Genomic DNA, 22,657 nt, shown 5'->3' with positions numbered 1-22,657 from the left:
ATAAGCCAGGTCTCTATCAATATTATCTCAATGCAAGAGTTGCCTCATGAAATCAAGTTACCAGTCTTAATGGCAAAGTTGCTCTTCAAGCATTTGTGTTAATTAATACTGTAGAACTATGTATAGCATTAGAGTAGGATGGGAGGTGGTGGAAATTAGGGAGGGAGAAATGTCAGGAAAGATCAGCAGGGTCATGAAGAATTTGTTTTTTTCCATCTTTATAAGGTAGAATGATGTCTGTTTCAATTCATAGGGGAAAGAACAGATGATGCTAGAGGGGGGCGACTTAATGAAAGAGGCAAGGCATAGAAGAATGGAAGATGAGATGGGATTGAGAACTCTGGAGGAAGGATTAGTCTAGGGAAGGTGACAAAACTCTTTCTTCTGTTAGTGGAGAAAATAAAGTCATAATTGAAGGCAAAAGAAAGAAAAACGGGAGAGAAAATGGGTCGGGAGGTTGTGGGGGAAAGGAAGAGAGAAACAAAGAGAGAGAGATGGAGGGAGAAAGAGGGAGGGAGAGAGTGAGGAGAGAGAGAGAGAGAGAGAGAGAGAGAGAGAGAGAGAGAGAGAGAGAGAGAGAGAGAGAGTGAGAGCGAGAGAGAGAGAGAGAGAGAGACGCCTTATGTTGATCGACTGTATCTCAGTCAGGTAAGAGGAGATTTTGGTTATATTAACAAAATCAGAGGGTAAAGTGATATGTGAGATTTGAAGAAAGTAGAGAAACTTTGAAATAGCAAGGTTTCATGGTGGGATATAAAAAGAAATCAAGAAGCAATTTGATAAATGTTGGTGAATTTATTAGCATGAATTTGTAGTTGATCTATTCAATATGTCTTCTATCAATACTTTGTGACCTTGGAGCAGGGGTAGAAGATGTGGATTTGGAGGGAAGTGTGTAACATAGGAATTGAGACTGGTGCAGTTAAGACAATTAAGAGGGTGAAGAGAGAAGTATGGGTGAGAGCTATGTTGACTGGCCATGAATTACAGACTAATTATTACATCAAGTGTGACTGTGAGGTCATCAGTGCTCATGGGGACTGGTGGAAGAGATTTTTCCCTCTCCACCCAGTAAGAGTTAGAAAAGCAGATTGAATGAGTTTGTGAGAATGAAGAGTATATCAGGTAAGAAGATTGTAGCTGGAGAACACAGAGACAACCTGATAGCCTGGTGGATAGAGTGCTGGGCTTTGTTGCAGTCAGGAAGACTTGTGTTCAAATCCTACCTCAGACACATACTAACTGTGTGACCTTGGGATGGTCACTTAATCCTTCATAGTCTTAGATTCCTTCATCTGTAAAATGAAGGGTTTGGCTTTAATGACCTCTATGATCTTTCACAGTTTTAGATGTATGATCCTATAAATCCCTATATTGGGTGGTGGAGCTTGTGATAGAAAAATTAGCTGTACTTATGGATGCCAGATGTGGAATTGGAGATGAAGGTCTTTCAAATCTAGAGTACTGAAGGCACCTTGAGGTTAGAGTGTTAGATGGATGATGAAATTGACTTTTGAAGTCAATGAGGATGAAGGCAGCAGACAAAGTGGAGAGAAAATATGGGCGCAGGAAATGAAATCATGAAGGAAGGTGGAGAAGGTCCTATGGAGTAGTAATGGAAATCACTGGAAATAGCTTATCCAAAAATTCTCATTTAAATGCAAAATGTAATTTTACAGGGACCTGGAAATAATCAGAGAATATACTGAAGACAGAGATTGCCTTGAGAGGCAAATTGAAATGCTTCAGTAAGTTCCTATAAATTATCTTCATTATATGCTATTTTCACTGTTCTTTTTTCATAAATGTTATGTTGTGTGTTCAGCAGAATAATAGACTGAATCCTAAGGATGGAAATGCAGGTAAACATGTGTTTCTTGTCATTACATTTTATTCAGCACAATCACTTAGCTTTTCGAGATAACTGAATTGCAAATCAAGCATTGGTTTTTCAATAAATAGAGGATGGGTCTCCAAAAGTGATCTTGGGATGTGGCTGAGTGTTTCCTCCTGGCACACACAGGTTGTCCCCAAAGTCTTAATGCACTTTTAAGGTTATTAAAGGATTCTCTACTGATCCCTTTCCTCCAAAAAATAGTGACAACTCCCTATGTTACAATAAACCATTGATGACGAAGGATAGTTTATGAAGAACCTGTAGCTAATTATTTAGATTGTCTATCTATATGCTGAAGTATATGTTAAGTCTTTTAAGTCAGGCATATTGTAAGGAGTTTTTCTCTGAATTCTTTTTGGTTGCATCTTTGTTTTTCAGATGATTTTAATAATTACTTTTATCTGAAGACTATAGAGGTAGACTACTTTTGGAGGCATGTATCAGTACTCATCTTGCCTAAATGGTGAATTAAGTATAGAAAAGAGGAGGCAGAGTTGAGTGAGCTCATCTGGCCACAGTTTTGGCTTCAACAGATATTTAGTTGTTTTGCCATTACAAAGGTAACCAGGTTAAGTCCTGATAAGTGGAGGTAAAGTAGACTAGATGTGCCACTTGATCACGTCAGTTTTAACATCTCCAGTGCTCTAGTTACATCAGCAATAAACATAGGTAATTCTGGCCATTCCCAAAATATTTTGAACCTCCCTAAAGTAGCGGCCTGCTTGAAAGGGTATTGAATTTAAAGTTGGAGGGCATGAGTTGAAATTCTCCCTCTTCCTCTCATAAGCTTTGTGACTTTAGCTAAGTCATGTAGCTTCTCACTTCTAATTTTTCTCTTTAAGATAATGGGATTAGGCCACATGGTTTTCAGATGCTGTCCTTCACTGATATTCGGTGATTCAGTAGGGAGGAAAGAAGAGGGCTTTGTGGAATACCATCCCATATTTTGAAACTCATCATTTTAAAAAGCAAGTTTTTGCTTTTAGGCTTTTTAAATTCTGCTCTTTTTTTTTTCTAACTGTAGAACAGCCAACAGAAAATTACATGACAGTAATGATGGATTAAGAAGTGCACTGGAAAACACATATAGTAAATACAACAGATCCTTGGTATGTGTTATATTTTTATAATATACTTTGCAATTGTCTATAGTGTACAGTATTCTTTTTTTTTTTTTTAGGCAATTGGGGTTAAGTGACTTGCCCAGGGTCACAAAGCTAGTAAGTGCCAAGTGTTTGGTCTGAGGCTGGATTTGAACTCAGGTCCTCCTGACCTGAGGGCTGGTGTTCTATCCACTGCCCCAAATTATCGTTGAGGAGTCGGGCATAGTGTACAGTATTCTGACGGCCTATCTTTTTAGTAGAAGCCTCTGATTATTAATGTATAACAATGATATAATTTTGCCAAAAGAAAAAAAAAGATGCTAGACCTTAAAAAGGGCTTTCCCCCCCCACTGCAAATACCATGTTATCTTCTTTTGTTGTTGTTCAGTTGTTTTTAGTAATGTCTGACTCTTCATGACCCCATTTGGGATTTTCTAGGCAAAGATGCTGGAATGATTTGCTGTTTCCTTCTCTAGCTCTTTTACAGATAAAGAGACTGAGGCAGGCAGAGTTAAGTAATTTTTCAAGGGTCACACAGCTAGCAAGTAACTGAGGCTGGATTTGAACTTGGGTCTTCCTGACTCCAAGCCTGGCACTCTATCTACTGTGCCACCTGTCCTCTTACATATGGTGTATTTGATATTTCGGATTTTAATTATTATTCTCTATAAATTAATATTTATTACAGGGAGAAATTCTGTTTTTGAACAATCCTGAGGAATTGTGTTAAGTAAACATTTGAGATTCGAGAAACATTCCCAGATTATTTTCTGATCTCATATATATGACTATCTATATCTATATCTGTATAAGTAGCTATATGTATCTGTCTACATCTGTATGTATACATCTGTGTGTATGTATATATGTAAATGTATATGTGTGTATATATGCATATGTATATATGTGTGTATTTTATATATATATACATATATACATACACACACACATATACACACACACACACACACATACACATACATATATAAAACCAACCAGCTATATATAACTGGGGACAAGTCATTTAGCCATCTCTAGGCCTTCCTTAGGTTTCCTTTTGTTAAAATGATAGAGTTAAACTTAATGATCTCTAAGTCTTCCTTGGGCTTTAGCACTCTATGATTGAAAAACTTTTGCTGCTACTCGGCCAGGCCAAATCAAGCATTGATTTTTCAGTAAGTTGACTGGTGTAGCTAACTGCACTAATTTCAATAGAAAAGCATTCTGGGTCTATCTCTTCTCCAGAATAGCTTATCTCTGCTGCATAACATGTCTTTGGGTTTGGAAAAAAGGTCTCTCTAAAACCCACTGAGCTCTGAGAGGAGGGAGTTAGAAAGTTGGGATAAACAGTCTTGTCAAATTTCAAACCAGAACGTGACTAGACTTAGAATTATGGAATTTAAAATTCATTTATACCAAAAAAGATAATGCCAAGCAGATCCTCCTATTTGAACCTTTTGAATCATTGTACTCCCCCACCCATCCAGGGTATTTATGATAGCTGTATTTCTAATGCCTCTTTAAGAAACAGTATTACACACAAAATATTACTACCAACTTATATGTACATGGTGATGTATTTTCATAAAAAATTTTCACATTAACTCATTTGACCCTCACAATAACCCTGTGTGGGAGGCAGTGCTATTATTATCCTGCCTGAATGAAGTCCTGAGAAATTAGGTGATTTGCCCAAAGACAGAACCAAAACACAGGAGAGGGAAGCTAGGTGGTACAGTGAATAGAGCACCTGGTCCGGTGTCGGGAAGATCTGAGTTCAAATGTGGCCTCACACACTTACTAGCCATGTTGACCCTGGACAAGTCACTTGACCCTGTTTGCCTCAGTGTCCTCAGCTGTACTATGAGCTGGAGAAGGAGATGACAAATGACTCCAGTATCTTTGTCTAGATAACCTGAAATGGGGTCAGAAAGAGTCAGATATGACTGAAACAACTCAACAATAAGAAATAAACAGGAGAATAGTGTGTCAGCACATAAAGTTTTCTTTCGTATTTTGAAAAAGCTTGTCTGGTTAATTAGTGTCTTTTTTTAAATACAGCGTATAAATAATATATCGCCAGGGAGCACACTCTCTAGAAGCAGTTCCAAATTTAATGGTGGCCATTCACCTCAGAATTTGCGGTATGACAGGTAGGTTAACATCTGCTGTCTTTACATTTGAATTCTGGATCTAATTTGACAAAGAAGTAAAATATTTCTTTTAAGAAATAGAATGACAATATTTTTATTAGTCTTTTCTTTCTTCATTATATCCCTTGAAAATAGGATAATAGGATTTTGAATTGAACTTCAGATTTTATCTGGCTTGTTTCATTAAACTGGTCATTTAAAAATTTGTTTTAGCACAGCAACTAAAAGAGTTCTGGATTTCTTTTATTCTTTGAAACATTTAGGACTGGTGTATTGATATTACCTTAATATTTATTGATTTGTTGACCGTGTTAAATTTGGGGTTGAGCATCTGGACCTGTAATTTCCTTAGTTTTGGGAACTTTCCATGTGGAAACAGTTCCCTGATGCAGATCTAACTTAAGTTTTAGAGAGTTTCCCTTGGTCACACAGCTAGCATGTGTCAGGGACAGGACCTGAACCCAGTTCTCCCTAATTCTAAGACTGGCTTTCAGCCCACTATAGTAGTAGTCCTAACTCAACTAGAAATGGATCCCTGCGAAGCACATATTGACTTAGAAAAACACATTGCCTGTGTTGTATCCTATTTCTGTTTATTTTGTTAAACCTTTTCCAATTACATTTTAATCTGGTTTTGACTAGGACTGTGAGTTTGATACCTCCTTATTACAGCACACCATCTCTTGCTAATAATACCAGTTAGCCTTTATGTTTAAAGTACTTCATATCCGTTATCTAATTCTCTCAACAACCTTCTGAAATAGGAGCAAAGCAGAACTGCAGTAGCTCAAAAGAAATGTGATATGTGCAAATTTAGAGACATTTCCCCTCCAAGTGTTCATATGGATTATTTGTACCTGACCTGTGGTAGAGCCTTCTGAGCTTGTATTGGTGTGATCAGCCACAGTCAGACATTCTGTACCTTGACCCTGACATAGTGATATCATTTTGGTCCTCTTTGAGCATGAAGGACAAAAAACGATGGCAACAACCACCACTTTGCAGAAAAGAAAACTATGGTTTAGCAAGACTTGCCCATTGTCACATAGCTCTTAAGTGCTGGAAACACAACAGGATTCTGCAGACTCCAAACTAATTTCCTTCCTTCCTTCCTTCCTTCCTTCCTTCCTTCCTTCCTTCCTTCCTTCCTTCCTTCCTTCCTTCCTTCCTTCCTTCCTTCCTTCCTTCCTTCCTTCCTTCCTTCCTTCCTTCCTTCCCCTCCTTCCTTCCCTCCTTCCCTTCTTCCCTCCTTCCCCTCCTTCCTTCCCTCCTTCCCTCCCTCCCTCCCTCCCTCCCTCCCATTGGTCTAAGTAATGACTTATCCAACTTAAGTATTATTGGCATAAAAGGAAAATAAATTCAACTTTTTTATTTGTGGTTTGAGAGTTTGAGCCTTCCAAAGAATCTAATGTTTTTGAAAGTGATAAATGAAGAGAATACTAATTTTTTTGTGTGTGTTTTTGAGACATCATTATTGTTTAATGTGATGATTACTTAGAATGTTGCAAGAAATGGTTTATGGAAACCAGTGGTATCATAACCCAGCCACAGAAAGAATAGATTAAGTGTTCCTCCAGAATAGATTGAATGTTTCTATAGATGAGTTAGATGACCAACAGAGTATGATAGCCCTCTGCTCTTGGCATACTTAGTATATAATGTTGAAACTATTTTTCATTGTCTCCAGTTTTCAAAATTTTAGGGATCATGTGGTTTAAGCCAAGAGAGATGGTTTCTGGCAGTAGTGTTCCTAAAGATATTAAGCCTGTCTTTCATTTCAGTCACTCAGCCTTCCAGAAGATCTCGAGCTGCTTTTGTTTCAAGTAATAGAGCAAAATAGTTTGAAAAAATTGAAAGTTGACATTTTGCCTCTGGTATTTTGAGGATGAAATGTTCCTTTGGGTTCCTACTAGAATTTGAAGAGAAAAAAAGATGATCTCCATTTCTGACCCAAATTTTAATCCCTTTTCATGTGGAAACCTGTCAAATACAGAGAACAGTGTACTTATATCCCACTTCTAGAGTGAGCTATATGACAGCATGGTCCTGTCTTAGCCTTGTATGTCCCTTAGTATCATATAAGAGGCTTTGAGTTAATCACCCTTTTGTGTATACCCTTCAGCTGGGAAACATCTTTTTCTCTTCTAAAAAGTTTTAGAGCTGAATACCATACTTGTGTGTGTGTGTGTGTGTGTGAGAGAGAGAGAGAGAGAGAGAGAAAGAGAGAAAGAAAGAGAGAGAGAGAGGGAGAGAGAAACAACACACTGGTACAATTAACAGTACAATATACTGAAAATTTGTTAAGTACCTACTATTTAGAGAACATTGTACTAGGTGCCTGGAATGAATGAAGTTCAGCTAGGACATGGCCCCCACTTCTAGGGAGGTTAGAATATAATGGGAGATATTAGGCAAATCACTATAATGCATACAATTACAAAAGAAAAAGATCTGTGAGAGAGGTCTGAGGGAGTGAGTTGTTACTAATGGTAAGAGAAGAGTATGGAAAGATCAGGAACGTCTTCCTGGAAGATGTAGCATTTAATTTAGTCTTTAAAGGAAGAGTAGATATTCAGCAAAGTAAAGGAGGGCATTCTAGGTCTATGGAACAGTATGAGTACAGTCAAGGTGGTGATAAGGTGCAGAGCTTGGTTTGGTAGGAGGTCCAGAGTTGTTCAGTTTGGCTGCTGTGTGTGGTGGTGGGCATAATTGGAGTGTGTTGAAAGGAATAATTTGAGGTAAGGTTGAAATGGCAGGCTGGTGTCAGCTGTTGACTTACATGAATGTCAGGTAGATTGCTCAAATATTTTCAGCATCTCCCTACTGTCAAAGAAGGAGCATGACCAAATCTATATGTAAGTAATTATTCTGGTGCTAATAGGGAGGATAGATGGGGGGAGGGGGAGAAAGTAGAAGAAGAATTATCTGCATGGAAGATATAACAAGAATCTTAGAAGTATTAATGTGAGGGCCTGTACTAGGGTGGTAGTGATAAGAATAGAGATTAGAAGATGGATTCCAGAGATAGTGAAGATATGGAATTGATTAGAATTTGGACTTGAATAGATATGAGAACTGAGAAATAAGGGAGAATCATTGATAACATTAACCTTACAAACATGGGAATCTGGATAAAATACCAGAGGCAGAAATGGTAGGAGCAGAAAGCATATATAGAGGGAAAGGTGTGTAATGAACTTATTTTTAGACTTGTTAACATTGAGGGGGCAGTGGGGCATTGCATTGGAGTTGTAGGTCCTTAGATCAGAATTGCAAATATAGATTTTGCCAAAATAAGTGACATCTGATATTTGGGAAGGAATCTCTATGGCCATATGGAACAACACATATGAGAAAGGCTTTTGAGCTCATTTAACAACAAAACAACAACAACAATAATAATGATGAAAACAAACAGCTAAAATTTAAATAGCGCTTTATGCCAGGGACTGTGCTAAGTGTTCCACAATCTAATATTATCTCATGTGATGCTAACCACAGTTCGGGGAGGTGGGTGATATTATTTTTTACTTTTTTACTTACTTTGCAAAAGGAAAACAGAGATCTTGTAGTCTCCACTATTGAAATTACTTTCTTGGTACTGCTTAACCTGTTTTGAGCCTTCTGAACTCTTCATTAAACCCCTTATCCTCTTTCCTATTTATCATCAGGTCATCACGTTCTTCCTACATGGATGAGGATTGTGATTCATTAGCCCTTTGTGATCCGATGCAAAGGATAAGCTGTGAGGTCGATAGCCTGCCTGAGAGCTGCTTTGACAGTGGCCTGTCGACTTTGAGAGATTCTAATGAATATGATTTTGAGGTGGAAGACAAGCATCAAAGGAGTTTTCAAAGGTCACAGTGCACGCAGGAGAGCTTTGGGGGTGATGCGTCTGATACAGATGTAAGCCCTAGAAATCATTGATCTTCTAAGACCTTTGATGAAAAGAAAAATTAACCCCCTGTTTGAAATTAACTAGCCTCAAGAGTTCACAGGAACCAAAGGGGTTTTTAATGAAGTTATAAATGTTAAACAGGATCAATAAAACAGTATAGTTTCTCTCCCCTGGCTTAAGAAGGACTTCCTTACTGGATTGGCACAATTGAGCATCCTTGACTTCCATACTAGATTGGCGCATCATGCTTAATGACATCCATGCAGTTTGTATGGTGTATCTTTTTCTTTAAATACATCTTTTTCATTTCTAAAAATAGTATATTTTGTGGCAGGTTCCAGAGATACGAGATGAAGAAGCCTATGGTTCTGACAGCATCAGTACAATATTAGACTGGAAACCCTCAGAATCCATTGCTGAAGGGAACTTGGGTACTTCTGCAAGAAAGCCTATATCAGCCCTCTCACCACAGGTAAGTACCTTTTTTGTGGGATGCCTTTTTTTTTTCATGCCCTCTGGTAATTTTCTATTTCCTGATACAAGCTAGGAAGATAAGGGACAAAAAGTAATTAACATTTTCTCATCCTGAATTTTCTTTTAGGCAAACTTGACTGATGACAGCCGTAAATATCCTAGCTCAAACAAGACGTATAAAATTGTTCTTGCTGGAGATGCTGCTGTGGGGAAGTCCAGTTTTCTCATGAGGCTTTGTAAGAATGAATTTCGAGGAAACACCGGTGCCACTTTAGGTATATTTCCTATTTGAACTGCTGATGAAAAAGCATGCTTTCCTACACTTCTTGCTTAACTTCTTATGGGGATTACAGATGCGCAAAATACATCAGAAAATCCTTGGAACCCCTTCCTGTTCTCCAAAAATTTTTATACTTTGCAGAATGCTTATCTTTTTATTCTTTAAGACTGGGTTTCTACTTCACGCAGGCTGAAAGAACAGGGATGACTCATATGCCCAGTGCATTTCTAAGTGGAATGGGAGCTTTGACCTCCTCTAAATACACCTGGGCTTGTTCAATCTTCTTTGGCAACCCAGTCACCCCCTGCTCCTTGGGATTGTCCTTATTAATTCCATACTTAGTGTGGACATCCCATCGACTTAGTTCATTGAAGCTTACAACTCCAAAGCTCAAGAGATCTCTCCCAGAGTCATATGGCCAGATGAGAAGAGGGATTGGCATACTTTCTACTCTTCACTATCACTTCCAGACCATCTTCCTCTTCCATCGCAGCTGTAGCCATCTATCCTCTATTAAAGCCCATAAAGTCCATGGTATCTTATTTCTATAAGCCCTTCTTCCTCTGTGTTCCTGTCTCTAAAGACTTCTTGGTTATTCTCCCATCTTTCTCAGTGAATTCAGTCCCAGGCCCAAGGTCTTCTTGTCTACTCCACTCCTTGGTATCAGACTTAAGAGTTAGAATTCATACTGAAGCTCTTCCAACAACCCAAACACTAAATTCTTCAGTCTCCTCTTATCCAAAAATTGTGTATTGTACTTCAGCTATGCGCTATCACTATCATGTATTGGTTCTCGCTGCCTCTCAGAAATATGTCATCTTCATAATCTTGAATGTTGAAATTCTACTCCCTGGCCACAACTTTCTGTTCTTTGGACTCTCACCTTTAGCCTATTATTTTCCCTAATGATGACCTCTGTTCTCTTGATTCACCCCCCTTCTCCTGTTTGCTTCTACCAGTCTGTTTTCACTTACCTCCATATACCAAACACTGACTACATAGTGAATATTTCTTTTGTTCCTGTGCTCCTTTCTTCCTGTCCTACTTGCCACATTTCCTGAGATTCTTTCTGGGTAACCTTGACCATCTTTTTTTATTTCTGGATTTCTGTGTTGCTATAGATTGGATCTGTGACCAGTTTTGGTGCCACTAGTAATGCCTTCCCTACTATTTGGTAGTCATCATACTCTACTCTTATAAACTCACTGTCCAATTTACCACTGACTGTTCCAAGCCTTTCTCGCATTCCTATGGCCTCAGCCAAACCCCCATATTTTTGCATATTCAGGTAGACGACTTAGTGGCCTTCTTCTTCATGGAGGTTGATACCTTCCCTCAAAATCCTTCCATGTTTCTCAAAATTTCTCAGCATCATAGCCCACTGTCTTTCTTTGGTCTGGTCATATAAGAATTGTTCCCTTAGTTAATTCCTCTACTTGAAACTTGAATCCTATTCCACCCTCCCCTCTCTAGGTCCTTGCTCCAATACTGAATAGAACAGTGGACTTGTAGTCAGAAAGATTTGAGCTTGAATTCTGCTTTAGACACTTCCCTTCTGTGTGATCCTGGGCCAACACCTTGGGATGACTCATATGCCTAGTCAATTTCTAAATGGCATGGGAGCTTTGACATGCTCTGATTCTCACCTGGGCTTGTTCAATCTTTTTTGGCAAACCAGTCACCCCCTGCTTCTTGGGATTGACCCCATTAATTCCAAACTTCCCCTTGGCCTTAATTTCTTCTTCTATAAAATGAGGTGTGTGTGTGTGTGTGTGTGTGTGTGTGTGTGTGTGTGTGTGTGTGTGAGATTTTTGGTTTCATAGGTCTTTTCCAGTTATAAATCTATGATACCTCTTAGGCTTCTGTAGCCATATGCCTGCAAATATGCTTGAGTTTCTTAATCCTAACTCATCTCACTATTGTTCAGTATCTCTTTCCTACCCTCCTTTGTTAAACTTCTTCAAAAAGTTTTCTGTTTTATGATTCTCCTGACCACTCAGTCTTCCCCTAACCTTTTATAACTGGGCTTCTATGACATCGGTATTAAATTTTAAAATTGCCCTTTCCAGTGTCACCAATTCAGTGGTGTCCTAACAACCACATCCAAAGGCCTTCATCATAACCTCTCTGTAGCATTTCATACTTTTACCCTGTCCCATCTACTAAATAATTTTCTTCTCCCTTGACATCTGACCCATCATCCTCTTCTCATTTTCCTTTTATGTCTCTACCTCTGCCTGGTTCACTGGCTTTGTCATTTTCCTGACTGCTTAAGGTTGGCAGTTTTTAAGATTCTTTCTTTTGTCTCTGTCTCTTTTGACACTCCTAGCCATCTCATACATTCCGATGACTTCAACTATTATTTCTGTTCAGATGACTCCCAAACCTGTGTTTCTAGCCCTTCACCTCTAGTTTCATACTTCCATCATTGACTGCCTGTAAAATAGTTCTACTATCTCCTCAAACTCTGTCCAAAACTGAGCTTATCTTTTTCCTAAATTTGTTCTTCTTTCTGACTTTATCTATCAATCTATTTATATTTTATTTGATAGAATAAGGTAAATTGTTTCTTCCATTGCACAAGGCTAAAATTTCATTCCAATGTAATTCATAATGGTATTTTAATATTTAATTCAGGTCATTGGAGTGTGTTTTAATAGTGGAATCAAGCCTGAAGAGTCTAGCTCCAAATTAACTAATTATGTTGGCACAAAAACCTTGGAGTATACCTGTGCCCCAGCCAGTCTTAGATCAGAATGGGAAGTGAGGCAAGAATGTGTACGGCTCATTGATTATCCATCATCACTATTGGAAAGAAATACACCTCAAAATACTGATTAGGTCAATGGAGTCATCTTTATGAATGACTTCTTATTTTACTTTCACACGATGTTGGGGTGATATAGATGCCTGTCACTTCTTGAAGTAATCTTTAAAAGCAAAATATTATTCTCAGCCCTTATGCTTCTTTTAAAGGAGTTGATTTTCAAATGAAGACTCTTATTGTGGATGGAGAACCTACAGTCTTACAGCTCTGGGATACAGCTGGTCAAGAGAGGCAAGTGCCATTCACAGATTTCATAGTTATATGGAGAATTTGTGATGAAAGATGACAAATATTTACTGGATTGTTTACTCTTTTTTTTTTTTTAACATTCTCCAGTTTCATTCAAAGTCTGGTTACTATTTTCTCCATATTCCAATCCTTTCTTCCTCTTCCCTACTCTTCTTTCTCTTCATTTTTATATTTGGTAGATGAAGAGACTTTTAGCAGCTCCTCAGTTTGTTTGGTTAAGAAAGCTCCAGAGTGTTTTTTTTTCCTAAAGAAAGATTCAAGCAAGGTGACTTTTCCTTATGAAATGCTAATGTGGGCAGCTGCTTAGCTGTGAAAGATTAAAAATGATGTATTTTCCATGACACAGTGAGGATTCTTACTTCACTTCATTGAAGAAAGTGAACCTTTCAGCTCTTCTCTTTACAAGGGCAGAGACTCAACAGCACAGACCTATTTCTGTAGGAATTGTAATGCATGTTCATTGCCATTGACTAAAAAGCATTAGGCAGGAGCTTCTTATCCTGTCTGGCCTCTCTGGGAATAGAATTCATCAGCTCATCTGAAGCAGACTGAGCTTTTTAGAATTCAAGCTAAAAGATGTATAACTGAGGTCTTCTTTCAGATGTCAGCTATGTCAAATCTGCATGAAATCCTGACAATATCGCATATGGAAGCAGAGCTAAGACATGCCACTTAGGAGCTATCTCTCCCTACCACCCCCTGCTAACCCTCTTCTTCCTTTTAATACTCAACACCCTCCAACTTCCTCCGTCTCAGACCCACTTGCCTTACTACTGTGGCATCAGGTTCAGTGCATGGGAGTACAGGGTGCCAAAAACTCTGACCAGAAGTAGCTCTGCCTATGACTTCCACTAGAATGGCCCTACCTTTATCCTGTCCTTCTTTGGATATTGAGAAGCACCAGCACTAGAGGCTATTTTGCAGGCCGCATGCTTTTGAAAAATTGTTTCTATGGATGAGGATGCTGGGAAGATGGCAGAGGAGGCCAGAAAATTCTGAGCTCTCCAGATTTCCCCTGCAAACAAGACAAAGCAATACCTCAGGTTGAACATAGAGTGGTAAAAATAAACAAGAATTGGGGCAGAACAGTGGTCCTCCTGGAACGACAGGAAGAAAAATCACAGGACAGAGGTTGGGTCCCTGTGAAGTGTAAACATCTCCAGGCTAGTTCTACTGAAACAGCAAGCAGGGAGGCCTGGGGCTAGCTGGGTTGGGAGGTAGCCTCAGCCTCAGTCATAGGAACTTTCACTTGCCAGAGAGTATTGGGAGTCCAACATCTGAGCAGGGGAAGATTGAGGGAACCTTTGCTGATAAGGAATGCCAGGCCAAGCTGTGCTGCCCAGACTTGCCTTTAGTGAGAAGGAACCAGCACATGCCCAGTGAATGCAAAAGCAGTGGGGCAGGGACACTGCTCCCTGTGGGCACTTACAGGAGGGCAGAGTTCTTGGTTTTGGTTCCAGGCCAGAGGGGAGAACTGAAGGAGCATCTGAGGCCAGAGACTCGATCCCCTATACCCCAGGACTAGAGGTGGTTACAATAACAAACTGCTATAAACAAAAAAAAAAATGAGCTGGCAAAGGAGAAAGAATCCAACCACAGAAAGTTACTATGGGAATAGAGAAGACCAGGCTTCATTTTCAGAGGAGGATATTGAAGCAAAAAAAAAGAAAAGATTCCTACCCCAAAGAGTAGCATGAAATGGTCACCTGCCCAAAAATAATTCATGGAAGAACTTAAAAGACTTAAAAATCAAATGAGAGAGATTGAGGAAAATTAAAAAAAATAAGAACAATTCAAGAAAAAGATTATGAAAAGAAAGTCAACCAACTAGAAAAGAAGATCTAGAATCTTAAAGAAAATGACTCCTCGAAAATTAGAATGGAGCAAGAGGAAGCCGGTGAATTTACAAGAGATCAAGAAATAATAAAATAAAATATAAAGAATGAAAAAATAGAAGAGAAAGTAAAATCTCATAGGAAAAACAACTGATCTGGAGAACATATCAAGAAGTGAAAACAAAAGAATTATTGGACTACTTGAAAACTACGATCAAAAAAAAAAAGAATCTTGATACAATAATACAAGAAATAATTAAAGAAATTGTCCTAAAGTGTTAGAACAAGAGGGAAAAGGAGAAATAGAAAAAAAATACACCTATCACCACCTGAAAGAGATTCTGTTAAGAAAACCTACAGGAATATCATAGCTAAATTCCTAAATTCTCAGCTTAAGGATAAAGTATTATAAGCAACAAGAAAAAAAAAACAATTCGAATATGTCAGAACCACAATTAGAATCACAGAAGACCTAAAAGACCACAGATTTTGGAACACCATATATTAAAGAGCAAAAGAACTGTAATTGTGGCCAAAAATATTCTATCCAGCAAAGTTAAGCATAATCCTGAATGAAAAAGAATGGATATTCAATGGATTGCCAGATTTTTAAGATTGTGTTGCAAAAAGACCTGAAATCAGTAGAAAATTTGACGTACAAACTCCAAGAGAAATATAAGATAAACATTAAAGACTAATTACAAGGAATTCAATAAGGACAGACTATTTACTTTTTATATGAGGAAATGTAGATTGTATGTCTAAGATTGTTATTAGTAATTGGATAGTTTAAAAGAAGATTGAGGTAGAGTTGAATATGATGTGATACTAAAAAGAAAACCTTTTAGGAAAAGGTAAAAAGAGTAATTATCTATATAAATGAGGTGTGAGAGAAGAACTGACACAGAGGAATTAGATGGGGGAGGAGGGCTGATAGTTCTGGAACCTTACTCTCATTGGGAATGGGTTAAAGAAGGAATGATACATATATATCTAGAAGAGTATAAAAGTCTTCTAAATTCAGAAAGAAATAAAAGGCTAAGTGGACAGGGAAGGGGGACAGGATAAGGGAGGGATTTTAGGATATGGGGGAGACGATAAGGGAGGGATCTTTGGGGGGTAGGTTAAGTAATAATAGGGCAAGTTAGTGAGTAGAAGTAAAGTAGAGGAGTCAGGAGGGATAGGAAATAGGAGATACACACAAACATAAAACCAGAAGTAGAATTTATTAGGGAAAAAAGCAGGGGAAGTAATCATGATCTCAGACAAAGTTAAAGCTAAAATAGATTTAATCAGAAGAGAAAAATAGAGAAACTACACTATAAGTCTGCTATGTTAATCAATGTTGTTTTAAGCTATTTAAAATAACTAGACAGTATAAGGTTGGAATATTGCTGTGGCATAGGAAATGAGTTGATGGACTTAGAAAAATAGGGAAAGACTTGTATTTATAAAGGAAGACATTATCCATCAGCAGAGGAATAGAGGACAAACAAGTATAGTACTGTCTTATGTAGATGCATATGAGTGAATATATCTAAATATGAGTATGATTATAGATATCTAAGTATATGTATGTGTATATGAGTATATACACATGTATGTGTGTACATGTGTGCATATGTATATATATATATATATGACACATATACATACACACACACACACACACACACAAATATATCTGTGCTTAATTGTAGCCTTCTGGCAAGGGGCAGGGAGGAAGGCAGGGGAGGAATGAAGTAAAAAGCATACATCAGAGAACAAAAGAAAACTTACAAGGAAGCAAAGATGGACAGCTCAGAATACAACGTGTAGTATGCATTATATAGGCTATCTTAAAATGGAAATTTATTGCTGTGTATTTTGAATCATCTCTTACATCCTGCTGTGCACATGGCAATGGTTTTTAAAATTTTCTTATTTTGTATTTAAGTTTTAGTATTTAAGTTTATATGTTTCTTTTTCTTATTGTGTATTTCAGTTTTTTTTAAAAGAAAAAGTTGTTTCTACAAGGAAGGTCTTTCTTTAACATAGAAGAAGTAGACTGAATGGTCAATGAGAAGTGAGAGCATCAGATTAACTTATCATAACCATTGTTTATGTACATTTCTTTTTTTTCTCTTAAGATTCCGAAGTATAGCTAAATCCTACTTTAGAAAAGCAGATGGTGTGCTACTGTTATATGATGTGACCTGTGAGAAAAGCTTCCTAAATGTACGAGAATGGGTAGATACGATTCAGGTAAGAGTCAGTGGACAAATGTTTTCCAAATACCTGTTCAGATACCAGGTCCCATGCTAGGCATGGTGAATATGGAGTTAAAAAAAAAAAGCCAACTTGCCTTCAAGGAACCCATATTTCTGTATTCTAGTCAGAGAGACAACATGTACATTCAGGTTATCCCAAAAGTCTCTGTGCAGTTTTAGGCTTTAATAGCTTAAGTTGGGATAGCTTGTGTAAGCATGCACAAAATAAACAAAAGTTAATTTTGGGAGGGAAAGCACTAGCCACCAAAAGGGATTTGGAAAGGAATCATTTATGAACTAGTGCTTAAGCTGAGCTTTGAAGGAAGCTGAGATTCCTTTGTTGAGGCAGAAGTAGGGAGGAGGGAGTACTTTCTGGGTATGTGGTCAGTCCTGTTAAAAGGCATAGACAGGAGATGAAGTGTCACAGGTGAGGAGCATCAAGGATGCCAATATGGCTTGACTATAAAGTGCCTGGGGGAAATTTTATTTTTCTCATATATATATATGTATATATAAAAATATGTATATATATATGTGTGTATATATATGTGTATATGTGTGTGTATATATATGTATATATATATGTGGCTATATGTACACATGGGAGTATACATATATATGTGAATGTATGTATCTATGTGAATATATGTATATGTGTATATATGTGAAAATATGACTATATGTATATATATGTGAATATATGCACACATACCCACTAAGTTTAAAAAGGTAGATTTGAGTTCAATTGTGAGGGACTTTAAATAATAAACATAGTTTTTATTTTATTCTCAAGGTAACAGAGAGCCCCTGGAGTTTACTCAGCTGGGAAATATAGAGTGAGACTCAAGCTTAAGGAAAATCACTTTGGCATCTGAGTGGAGGTTAGATTGGAAAAAGGAGAGACTTGGGGCAGGGGCATCCAAGTAGGCATTTAGCTGGAATGTGATGAGGTCCTGGTTGTTGTCCTTCATTCTCAAAGAGGACCAAAATGGTGGAGTCAAGGTACAATGTGTCCAACTGTGGCTAATCAGACTAATATGAGCTCAGAATACTCTACCACAAGTCAGGCATAAGTAGTTCATATGAACGTTTGGAGTGCAAGCAACCAAGCAATGAAGAGGTCCTAAACTGGGTGGGGGACCGGGGGGACCATGTGAGTAAAGAGAAGTGGACAGATACATATATATCGCATATATATATATACATATTGTTGTGGAAACCCAGTTACAAAAGGCCAACATCAAAGACGAAACCTTGAGAAATTTCATTTTAAGTCTATTCCACTGAAATAGCATGTAATGGATGAGAATCGTCTTAGCATATAGAGGATAAGTCTGATAGTCAAGAGTTTCAAGTGGCATTTAATGGGGTTGGTCTCTTCTTCCCAGAATGCTGGGCAGATTCTCATCAAACCTAGGATGTTGGGAGCTTCTAGGAACAATTCTGTGCTTTGAAGATACATACTCTTTATGATACCTCAAGGGAGTGAGGTTAGAGTTGGAATTCAATGTTATTTCTTCTACCTCCATGTCAGAAGAGGGTTAGAAGTACTAGTTACCCTTCAGACTAATGGATGCATGTCTGAAAAAGCCCTTGGAGCAGCCACAAACCAAAAGATTGCCTTTATTTCTCAGCAGTATGGAAAGACTATTGAGTCACACACTGGTCTTTCCAGCTGTATTCGTCCTTGTGGATAACAATTGTCTTCAGTAGTTTCATCTTTTTGAATGAACTGGAGGCCCTATTTCAACTTGTGAACTTGACATGGCTTTTTTTTTTTGTTTCCTTGTATCTTTTTTATTCTAAAAAACCCCCCAAAACCAAAACATTTGAAGGAGGTGACTTTTCTGACCAGTTTGGATACACCATTAAAATTATATCAAAAGATACACACCTTGAGTCCCATTTGTAGTTCAGTATGATATATCTAAACAAAATGACAGTCATTAATGTTTGGATGATAACTCTTCTATAGTTTTTTTAATAAATGTTGAAGAAATTGAGTATGTGGGTAGATGTTACACAAATGGCAGTTAGTAAATAAACATTTATAAAGTATTAAATATGTGCCAGGCACTGTGCTAAATGCTAGGGATACAAGAAGGGCAAAAACAATCCCTGCCCTTGAGGACAACATGTAAATAACAAGGTGGATAGAAGATTTATGCAGAGTATATGTATGGTAATCCTAGAGGGAAAGGAATTAGTCATTTTGGAGACTGGGAAAAAGTCTACTCCAGAGGGCAGGACTTGGACTGAGAGTCTTGAGGGTAGCTATGTGGTGGAGAGATCGCTGGGTCTAGAGTCAGGAAGGCTCATCTTCCTGAGTTCAAATCTGGCCTCAGACACTTATTAGCATGTGACTCTGGGCAAGTCACTTAACTCTCTATGCCTCATTTTCCCCATCTGTAGAAGAAGCTGGAGAAGAAAATGGCAAACTCCAGTATCTTTGCCAAGAAAACCCCAAATGAAAGCACAAAGCGTCGAACACAACTCTACGGCAATATTGAAGAAAGCCAAGGAAACAGAAAGCAAAGTTAGGAGGCAGGAATATTCCAGGCATGGGGGTGGGAAGCCACAATTAAAATAAATTAATTTTATATAATTAGTTATATAATATATACTATGTAGTTATTATATAATTATCTATATAGCATGTAATATATAATTATATAATGACATAAACACATAATATTATAATGATTCTATTATATACCCATTTTTATCTTCTGTGATCCTCTCTATCTCTTGTTTGGTCATGAATTTTTTCTTCTATCCATGGATCTGATAGCAGTATGCTATTCACTGTTAACAGAGAGGTGATAGACTAAGGGTCCAGAAAGAAACATGGATGTTATGAACACAGCCAATATATGATATATAATTATGTACTAGAATTATATTATAATATCATCTTATGATTATAATATATTGTTATATTATAATGGTTATGATATAATATGGAAATAATATGATGCTATTAACATACTATTATTAACATTAATAATAGCTGGTATTTATGTAGTGCTTTAAGGTTTCAAAGTGCTTTACAAATGTTATCTCACTGCATTTTCACAACAACCCTGGAAGGTAAGTGCTATCATTATCCCCATTTTACAGATGAGGAAACTGAAGCAGGGAGCATAAGGGATCATAACCTTATTCAAGATCACACAGCAAGTATATGAGGCTGAATTTGAACTTAAGTCTTTCTGACTCTCTATTCAGCAGGCTAGCCACTGTACCACCTAGTTTTTTTCAAAATAGCTAGTAGCTGTCATGGATTACAAGTCAAACACTAACCTGCTCTTTGTCATTAAACCTTATTGTCTCCTAGTTAAAACGCAATTGGAATATCAACCTGCCCCCAAGGGGTGCTGTGATGACTAATTAATTGTGAATAGCAATATGAGTTGAAAAATATTAAACCGTCTGTTTTTGCTATAATGAAACAGGAAAGAAACTTAATGAAAATATAGTTCTGTTCTTTGAATTGATGTCGTGCTCTTACTCTCAAAGTGTTTTCCTTTTATTTTTATATTTTCTCACAACATTCCTTGAAGCTCAGTGGGAAAGGGTTGATCCATTCTGCATATGAGGAAAAGAATAAAGTTGTGACTTGCATAGCCTCTCATAGTTGATTCTCCAAGTTGCCTGGAGTATAATCTTAAACTATTGGATCTTATCTATGAGCAGTAGCGTAATTCTAAGGTAATTCTTAATGCTAGCTATTAATTAGTAAGCTATTTTAAAAGAAATTATTGATGTTTTTTGTATTTCTTTACAAACATTTCTAGATTTTCCCCATCTCAAGCAGTCTTGTAACAAAGTAAAAACAATTAGACAATTCAGTGAACTCACCTGACAGTTATGTGCTATATTTCTTACCTGTAGAACCCCCCCTTTTTAAATGTTTTTTTATTAGAAATCTACTTCCTTGACTTTCTACCCTACTGAAAAAAAGAAAAAAAAATAAAGTCCTTGTAACAAATTTGCGCAGTCGAGCAAAATGAATCCCATTGGCTGCATTCACAAATAACCTGTCTGATTCTAGACCCTAAATCCATCATCTCTCTGTTAGTAGTAAATTGCATACTGCTATCAATTCTGTGGATAAAAGAAAAGTTCATGACAAAATAAGAGATAGAAAGAATCACTGAAAATAAAATATATAATTTTGATTATATAAAAATTAGTTTTTTAAAAAAACTAATTCAATAAAGCTAAGATTAAAAAGGAAACAACTGGGAAATATCTTTGCAGCAAATTTCTATGATAAAAGTCTCTTTTCCAAGATAATTTATTTATGTTTATATTCCATAATTTATTTATATTTATAAGAATAAGACACATTCACCCTTTGATAAATGGTCTAAGGATATGAATAGCATTTCTCAAAGGAAGAAACCTAGGCTATCTATAGCCTTATGGAAAAAAAATTGCTTCAAACCACTTTGAGAGAAATGCAAATTAAAGCAATTCTGAGATTCCACCTCATATCCATCAGATTGGCAAAGATGATATAAAAAGGGAAATAACAAATGTTGGAGGGGCTATGGGAAAAAAGGCACACTGAGACACTGTCGGTGGACTTTTGAATGGGTAAAACAATTCTGGAAAGCGATTTAATTACACACAATGTCACTAAAAGTTAGGAAGCAAACAGTGTGTGCCTTTTTGACACAGCTATACCATTGCTAAGCACACACCCAAAACAGATCAAAGAAAGAGGAGAAAGTCTTTTATGCATAAAGATGTGTATAGCACCTCTTTTTGATAGCAAAAACCCCAGAAACTAAGGAGTTTCCCAGCAGTTGAGGAAAGGCTGAATAAAGTGTGCTTTATGAATAGGCTGTGAGAAACAAGGAAATGGATGATTTCAAAGAGACATTGAAAGACACATATGAAGTGATAAAAATTAACAATTCTGAAGACTTTTTATAAACTGATGAAAAATAAAATAAACAGAACAGTTTATACAATTAAAGCACTGTAAAGACAAACCAATTTGAAAGTTGTAAGTATTATGATCAATGCAATGACCATCCATGATTCCAGAGTACTAATAAGCTCTTCATTACACAGGTACTATGTACAGGGGATTGAAATAAGCTCTGGAGGTAAAAAGAAAAAAATGATATATTCCCTGTCATCAAGTAGCTCACATATTATTGGGGGAAATGACAAGTATGTGTCTAAGCAAATACAGAATATATGCAAAGCAAATACAAATTACCCAGTGGAACTAGTGGCAGCTGAGAGCGAAGGTGGGTCAGGAGAAGTCCTTGAATTTTGAATTCAAATTCTTGAATGGAGTTTTGAAGGAAACCAGGGAACCTCAAAGATGGAGGTGAGAAGGGGAGTATATTCTAGGCATGAGGATGCAGTCCATGAAAAGATACAAAGACTAGAAGGTAGACTAGAAATTATTGAAATTTTTGGTCCTCAATTTTCGGTCTGTAGCAAAAAGTTCATCAGTTATATCATGAATAGCTACTGCAGAGGACCAGTGAACTATGGTCTAAGTTGAATAAGAGGAAGATACCTGGCTGAATCATTTGGGAAACTGATGTTACTAAAGGACCTCACATTGTCCACCTCGGCAAAAAGTCATCTTTTTAATGTCAATCTTTCATGATCTCCAATATCTCCCATCATATCTTTTCCATGATTCATGGAAAAATAGGTTCTC

The 22,657-nt window shown here is 37.2% G+C and overlaps 1 protein-coding gene across 1 annotated transcript in view; it reads left to right on the top strand.

Moving 5' to 3' along the window:
- Positions 1-22,657, top strand: part of RASEF (RAS and EF-hand domain containing) — a 107,299-nt gene that overhangs the window by 61,022 nt on the left and 23,620 nt on the right. The window contains exons 7-14 of the mRNA XM_020966961.2: positions 1,680-1,748; positions 2,922-3,006; positions 5,062-5,153; positions 8,825-9,059; positions 9,386-9,523; positions 9,653-9,800; positions 12,782-12,863; positions 16,846-16,960. Coding sequence (XP_020822620.1) covers positions 1,680-1,748; positions 2,922-3,006; positions 5,062-5,153; positions 8,825-9,059; positions 9,386-9,523; positions 9,653-9,800; positions 12,782-12,863; positions 16,846-16,960 — 964 coding nt within the window. The remainder of the gene's footprint in view (positions 1-1,679; positions 1,749-2,921; positions 3,007-5,061; positions 5,154-8,824; positions 9,060-9,385; positions 9,524-9,652; positions 9,801-12,781; positions 12,864-16,845; positions 16,961-22,657) is intronic.

The sequence above is a fragment of the Phascolarctos cinereus genome, unplaced genomic scaffold (genome assembly GCF_003287225.1).
Source record: "Phascolarctos cinereus isolate Bilbo 61053 unplaced genomic scaffold, phaCin_HiC Scaffold_4;HRSCAF=312, whole genome shotgun sequence".
Taxonomy (NCBI): Eukaryota; Metazoa; Chordata; class Mammalia; order Diprotodontia; family Phascolarctidae; genus Phascolarctos; species Phascolarctos cinereus.
Note: the sequence above shows the minus strand (reverse complement) of the source record. Positions and strands in the feature narration are given on the sequence as shown.